This window comes from Lolium perenne, chromosome 2 (assembly GCF_019359855.2).
Source record: "Lolium perenne isolate Kyuss_39 chromosome 2, Kyuss_2.0, whole genome shotgun sequence".
Lineage (NCBI taxonomy): Eukaryota > Viridiplantae > Streptophyta > Magnoliopsida > Poales > Poaceae > Lolium > Lolium perenne.
The window spans coordinates 331,919,981-331,927,590 of NC_067245.2; the positions used below are offsets into that span (position 1 = coordinate 331,919,981).

Here is a 7,610-nt window from a genome sequence, read left to right on the forward strand (position 1 = left end):
ATCCGATGACCCTGATGCGCCGACGCCGGAGGAGAAGGCGGCGGAGCAGCGGGCCCTCGTCGAGTCTTTCGAGACGCTCAAGGACGAGGCCGCCAACGCAAGGCTGGAGCAGGCACTACAAGAGGACGCGGCGGCGCACCGAGCCATTGCGGCCGCGCGGGAGGCGGTGGAGAAGCAGGCGACGGAGCGACGCAACGACGGTGCCGGCCCGTCAGGAAGCAAGTAGTCTAGGCCTATAGATCTACTTTGTATAGTTTTATGCATTTTTATGTACTACTTTCAATGTTTCTACTATGTAGCAATTCAAAAAAATGGGCCGCCCCGGTGGGAGCACACCCAGACGCAAACGGACGAGCGGACAAAATATGTCCGCGGGGCGACGCAAACGGACGCTCGCGATCACTTTTGGGCGTCCGAAATGCGTTGCGCCGCTGGAGATGCCCTAATGCTAATGCTAATGCTTGGCCCCTGCCGCGCATTGCTATCCCGTGAGCCCGGGCAACATACATGGTTCATAGCCGTCTCCTTCTTGATGCATGCTCGCCTTGACGCGCTGCTGTTGGCGCTCCGGCATGGCGTACTTCCACTGGACAAGGATAGCCTCCGCTGCAGATGGATGGATGCGATGCGATGCGAGGCGGACAGGCCGGCCAACCTCGACCGTTTCCGTTGTAGCCGCACACGTAGGTATAGTACCAGCACCAAGTCGGTGCCGTTTCTATTCCTGGCACGTAGCTAGGTAGGTTGCGTCTCCGGCCGGCATCCGCGGCCGCACGTTGTTAGCTATCGTACGTCCCGACGACCAAGGCGCGAGCGCATCCGGCCACCTCAGTTTCCGTCCGTCCACAACCAAGGAGCGCGAGCGCCATGGCCGGGACTCGCCGCCGCGGCGTCATGCTTCTGCTCATCGCCATCGCCTTCTTCGCGGCCAGGCCAGGGCCGTCCTCGGCGTCGGCGCTGGTGGGCGACAGGTGCGCCGCCAACTCGCCGCCGTCGTCGTGCGGCGCCGGGATGCGGTGCGCCACATGCTCGCCGCTGCCCGGGTCGGGCCCCGCCGTGTGCTCCCGGACCACGCCCATCGACCCCAAGACCCACGTACGCACGCACGCACGCCGGCGCTTGCTTTAATTTCCTCCTTGATTCATTCATTCACGACGTACGATCGATAATTAACTAACCTCCCTGCCTGCTGCCTACGTACGTTACAGGGAACAGGGCTTCCATTCAACAAGTACTCGTGGCTCACCACCCACAACTCCTTCGCCGTCGCCGGCACGCCCTCCGCCACCGGCGCGCCCATCGTCTCGCCGCCCAACCAGGGTGACTCCGTCACCTCCCAGCTCAACAATGGCGTCAGGGGCCTAATGCTCGACACCTACGACTTCAAGAACGACCTCTGGCTCTGCCACTCCTTCGCCGGCAAATGCTACGACTTCACCGCATACGTACGCGCGTGCCCCGATCGATCCCTTGTCTGGATCCCCAAGCCTTCTTGTTTCTTTTCAGGTAATTGTCTGAAGAACTCGATCTTGTACATATTGCGTGGGGATGCAGGTCCCTGCGTCCAAGGTGCTCAAGGAGATCCAGGCCTTCCTAGACTCCAACCCCAACGAGGTCATCACCGTCTTCATCGAGGACTACTCCGCCCCGGGCTCCCTCGCCAAGGCGCTCGCCGCCGCCGGCCTCACCAAGTACGTCTTCCCGCCGGCCAAGATGCCCGCCAACGGCGCCGACTGGCCAACGCTCAAGGACATGGTCGCCCAGGGCCACCGCCTCCTCGTCTTCACCTCCAAGCAGGGCCGGGAGAGCTCCGACGGCGCCGCCTACGAGTGGAACTACGTTGTCGAAACCAAATGTATCTCGATTCTCGATCGATCCATCACTTACCATGAAAATCCTAGCTAGCTCTTCTTAATTAGCTATAAATATATATGCAGACGGAAGCGACGGGCTGGCAGTGGGCACGTGCGGGAACCGGGGGGAGTCCAAGCCCATGGACTCCAAGGCGCAGTCGCTTCTGCTGCTCAACTTCTTCACCACCAACCCGAGCCAGAGCTGGGCCTGCGTCAACAACTCCGCCCCGCTCATCGACAAGCTCAAGTCCTGCTACGACGCCTTCGGCAAGCGATGGCCCAACTTCATCGCCGTCGACTTCTACATGGTACGCTACTTAAATTAATGTTGGTTTGCATGCATCTCGTGACATCCTTGTGACGTGTCATGTGCACCACCATGCATGCATGCAGAGGAGCAGCGGCGGCGGCGCTCCCCTGGCGACCGACGTGGCCAACGGCCGTCTCCAGTGCGGCTGTGACAGCATTGCATACTGCAAGGTGAGTTACTTAGTACTACAGTAGTATTGTACAACCGTCTGTGTGTGTGTGTGGGAGGGGGGGGGGGGGGGGGGGGGTGTGTGTGTTAATTTCCCACTTAACCAATGTTGTTGATTGCAGGCAAACGCCCCGTTTGGAACATGCACAATGTCATCTTCTTCGCCTCCGTCCTTGTCGCCATCGCCGTCGTCCTCTCCGGCTCCGGGCTCGGGCTCTTCCTCGTCATCTCCATCTTTAGCTCCCGTGTCGCGTACGGCTCCGCCACCATCTTCAACAACATCACCATTGTCATCGCCATCCTGGTCGTGGTCGCCGGCTCCAGCTCCGGCTAGGACACGTTCTCGGCCGCGGTCGTGGGCGTCATCGGCGACAATGTCTTTATTTTCTCTGTTACCTTCCGCTTGGGAACTTTCTCCACCTATGTCTTCCTCCATGTCACCATCCTTGGCTCCGTCATCATGGTCCTATGGGACTTCGGCTCCGTCACCGTCCTTGGCTCCGTCTTGGTGGTCTTATGGAGCATCCGCTCTATCTCCATCATCATCATCATCGTCTTCTTCATCCCCACAGTCATCGACATCAATCAACACAATGTCAGTGCAAGAGGAAGGGATAGCACAAACACAAGAACCATCTCCAAAGAGCACAACCGATCAAGGGACAGCACAAGCACCCTCTCCGGAGAGCACTTCCGCCGCAACGGGGGTGCCACAAAGAACGCTTCCAAAGAGTATCGCGGAGGCTCCAACACCGGAAGCGGAGGATAGCACCGGCGCAGCGATTCGGCCTGGGACCCCTCGTCTTAGCTCCCTCTTCGGAACCGCCGCACTTGTCCTCATCTCTCTGTGCTAATTACCAGGGGCAACTGTTCCGATGGAGATGAAATCGTCAGATTCATTCATATGCCCTTCTCCTGCTACATATACCACACTAACACCTAGTGTCTGTACAGTGGTTTTTGGGACAAAAGTTTTCTTTCTTTGTCTTTTGGTGTACGTATAGAGGTCATGGTCGTACAGTAGCCATGTCCAAACAGTTAGTAGTACCTTTCTGTTGTTTCCTGTTGTCAGATCAGTCATCAGATGCATATATACGTGGGTAATCTATTTGTGTTTTTGGGTTGAGACATGATCTATCAAAAGTAGTAGTACTGACTAGCATCAAATAATTATTCAACGGAGTACATAGCAGTGATCTACATAATACGGGGAAACACATCACACAAAATCGCTGAAACTCACGCACGGTTGATGATTCCCTAACACTAACAATAACATTACGCGCCAGCCGGCATCCCTAGCTGATCAAGCGGAAGCGGCGAGCTCACCGGCCTCGGCGATGACGCGCTGGGCCTTGGTCCTGAAGCAGTTACGCCGGATCTCGCCCCTGTTCCCCGCGGGCCTGGGCGCCCTCGCGAGCTTCTCCATGGACCTGGCGAACTGATAGCTTCATGATAGGCGCTGTGGTCTTGTTCTTCACCAGCACCATGTCGGAAGTAAAGACGCACTGGTTAAGGCTCATTTCTCCCCCTCTACCCTCTCGTGAGTGAACAGTAGTTTGAGAGGCTCCTCAAGCAAACCGGGCCGACCCCGAGCCCTCTCCGGCGGCGCTGCTGGCCGGAGATGGCAAAGGGAAGGCGCCGGAGTAGTAGGTAGGTGTAGCTTTAGGGTTTTTGGCGATCTGCCGGTAGTATGGAGTAGGGCACAAGATCTATGGGATCAGATCTGGTGCATCCTGGATGGGTGGTTCTTCCTCGTCGAGCTCCGGCGGCTGGAGACAGCGAGCTCCCTGACCTCAGGGATCTCCGCAAATAAGATCCTCTCCTGCTGCTTCATGATTTCTCGTGTGCTACTACAGTGGTTTCCTCCTCTGGCCGGCCATGGAGGCGAGGGGAAGAGGAAACCGACTACTACCTCGACGGAATCTGGAGACAGCCGGGGGTCATCTTCTTCACTGACGTCTCGGCGCGGCGCCAGGCAATCGCAGACGAGACCCTTCACTATGCTCCAAAGGTGGGAGATGGTGAAGATCTCCATTGCTGCGAGGCCCCCTCTAAATAAGCGTATCTGCCTCTTCTTCTTTGGAGGTCAACCAGCTCCGATGCTCCTCTTGGCCGGCCCCGGTGGCGAGGGAGGAGAGCATGCGGTGGTTGGTCTGGCGACCAAGCAGAGGAGGTGCCTTGCGAGTCCTTGCGCACAACACGCGGTTACCGTCGTCGTCGCCGCGATCTTCGGCCGTTTGAGCGGCCTGATCTCAACCTCCACTACGGAGGTCTTTGGATCCGTCGCCGGAGCTCGCCATGCCCAGGAAATCAAGTGGTTCGTCCCCGGTGTCCTTGGTGTAGCTGGCGGCTGGATCCAATCGCCGGAGAAGAGCTCATGAGCAGACTGCTCTCTGATCTCGGCTGCAGAGCCTCGAGGTCGCCGACGATCTGGTGGTGGAGAGCCCGATGTCCTTGATTGCGTTTTCCAAACTTCTTTCAGGGTGTTTTCTGAAAAAAAAAGAGGCCTTATCCTCAAATAATAGGTTCATTAGGGCAAGTGTTGTAAGGGGCCTCTTTGTAAGTCTGTACCTGCCACGTGGTTGTCTATAAACTCCCCTGGGGTCTTCCAGACCCCGGTACTGTTCAAAAAAAAGACGCACTGGTTGAATGTCAATATACCTTGTAGAACCTGTTGTCGAATAGGTCTCAGGGGTCACCACGTCCAGGTTCTGCAGTCACTCTGGGTGCTTGCTGCAGTTGGCCGCCAGCTTCCTCGAGAATGTGTCGTCCATGCGCGCCCACCGGTCGGCGAAGAAGCTGCACTTCGTCCCGCTGATCCGGAGAGCGCGACGAGGTCGGCGAGATCGCCAAGGCCCCTGTTGGTGAAGGCTCGCGCCAGCATGGCCACGCTTGCGGTGCTCGGGGAGGCCGGGGAGCTAGAGCCAGGGATTGACTATTTTTATTTTTTTCACGGTTTAACTTGAGACCATCCTAGAGCATGAGGGAAATGCCAATCATACTTATTATCCAACAGATGTGTAGGAATAAGAGATTATTGGCAAGGGTATCTAAAACAGAAACATGACTCGAAAAGGAAGACCTATACTAATCTGATGAAGGAATGGTAATACCAACAGTGTTAGCCATGCATTTCAATTTAGAAGTAGAAACTAGAAAAAAAGGACTAAAAGAGTTTTTCTGGGGAATACCTGTGAGCTTGGAGGAGGCTAGGTAGTAGCATCCTCCTCACTCAAAGGGGAACTATCACCAGGAAACATTTTAGCATTAGAAGACATAGGTGTATCGGCAGCCTTGCACTTCAGCAACCCAGCACGACGAAGGCGATCAATCGCATACTTGCTGTAAGGGTACATTGTGACTAACCTCTTAGGACCCAACTTGGTTGGAGACCAACAAGCTCAAACGTGATTAATAGGTGCATGGGGAGGTCATTGGAGACTTGGCTACTTCATGAAGAATTAAGGGATCTTCATATATTATATTTTGACCAAGCCAAGTCGTATGGATCATTATCTATATCTTACATCCAATGTTCCTCCTTGTGGTAACTTATACTTCAACTCTTCATATTTATTGTAAGTTACTTGCCCCCTTGCATGTTTGGTTTTGTATCAAATATGTGTTTGTATGTGTTGAGTCTTACTTATCTATCTTGTGTATTCAAGTATGTTTGTTTGACTCATCATATACTTGTGTATTGTGTTGAGCCTATTACATCTTGATGATATCTTATTTGGCTCTCTTTGAGTGATTAATGGAACATCCCATTTTGGGGGAGTGATATGCATTGTGCATCTCTCTTTCTCTAAAAAATGTGTGTACATGGGTACCACCACTTAGTATTGATATTGCAAGATTATCTAGTCACTATGTGGTATGCCATACTCATGAGAAATTCAAATTCTAAATGACCATTAATCATCTCTAGTCTAATTTTAGTTGCCTCTTGTTTAGAAGAATGGTTTTATCACATTATGGGGGAGTAATATGTTTTGTACATATCACAAGCCTAGAAAATGTGAACATATGAGGTTGTGCCACTTAGAGTTGATGCTCTTAATTATCTTGTTCCTAGGTGGCATGTTTGCTCAAACAAGCTCCACTTCTATTAAAAAGCTTTTATTGGCTCATCTTATGGATTCTTGTTTGAGTAAGGAATTCTTGGTACGGTTTTTTCCTCAAATACATATCTCTATATCTTATTTGGGACACCGTTTGCTTCAAGTTATTCTAATCATTGCCGTGCGTGATTGTTTGACTAGTTGAAGCTATCAAGAATCTTCATTCGTGCATAGTGCTTAATTCTATATACTTATCCTATGCCTTTTATTGTGAGATTGATCCTTACTATCCTTGTTGATATACCACCGGAAGTTAATTCCAATATTCTCATTGTCTTTGACAATTGATAACCTTGTATGTGGTTGAACTTATGGATCATCTTCACCTTGGATTGTTTCTTATTGCCTTATTTTATTTCCAAGAAATTTTTGTTGCTCCCATGTGTCTTCCTTGTCCCTTTAAAAAATCTTTTGATAAATTCTCTTGATTCATATCAAGTGTTTGTTTTGGAAGACAAACCTTTTCTTTACGGTACATTGTGCCATTGTGAAAAGTGTAGAGGGTTTGGTTTATTTGTTTGAACCTTGCTCTTTTTGGGAGTTTGCTATCTCATTCCTTCTTGCATGATTTATTTGCTTGAATGAGATAAATCCTTGAGCATGTTTGCTTTATTTCATCCTTTATTCTCAATGGTTCCTTCTTAGTTCATTTGTTGAACTTTGTTGAACAAATCTTTTGTGATTTGCGTCTTTGATATATTTTGGACAACAAATTTGTTTGGTCGCATCTTTATGCCTTCTTCAATTCATTTTATGTTTTGTCCAAAGTATATTTTCCTTGGATCTTTAAAGTCTTTATGCGTGCTTATATGTAATTTGTTTATATTCTTAGCATGCTTTCTTTCTTTGATCCATTATATAGGGTATACTCCATCAAATCCTAAATGGGTAAGATGTGCATGAAATTCAAATTTCATCTAAATATGCACATAGTGATATGGAGTGTATCCTATGTATTGTGGTTAGTCTAACCTTTTTGGACCCAATAAGTTTGGGGACCAAGATGTACTTGAATGTTGTTTTAGGTACATTGGAGATGCAATGGAGGCTTGTCTCATCTATAAGGAAGGTGTTGTCACCATATGAAAATTGGAGTCAAGCTAGGATGATCGATGAACTCTTATCTACTACATCATGCCATTGCTATCTCGG

The 7,610-nt window shown here is 50.9% G+C and overlaps 1 protein-coding gene across 1 annotated transcript; it reads left to right on the forward strand.

The window, feature by feature from the left end:
- Positions 1–705: 705 nt before the first annotated feature.
- On the forward strand, positions 706–3,459 carry LOC127323382 (PI-PLC X domain-containing protein At5g67130). Its single transcript, XM_051351530.2, has 6 exons — positions 706–1,095; positions 1,209–1,445; positions 1,555–1,855; positions 1,938–2,161; positions 2,247–2,333; positions 2,454–3,459. The coding sequence occupies exons 1-6, from the start codon at positions 868–870 to the stop codon at positions 3,183–3,185; spliced, it is 1,809 nt and encodes a 602-aa protein (XP_051207490.1). The 5' UTR covers positions 706–867; the 3' UTR covers positions 3,186–3,459.
- Positions 3,460–7,610: the final 4,151 nt, after the last annotated feature.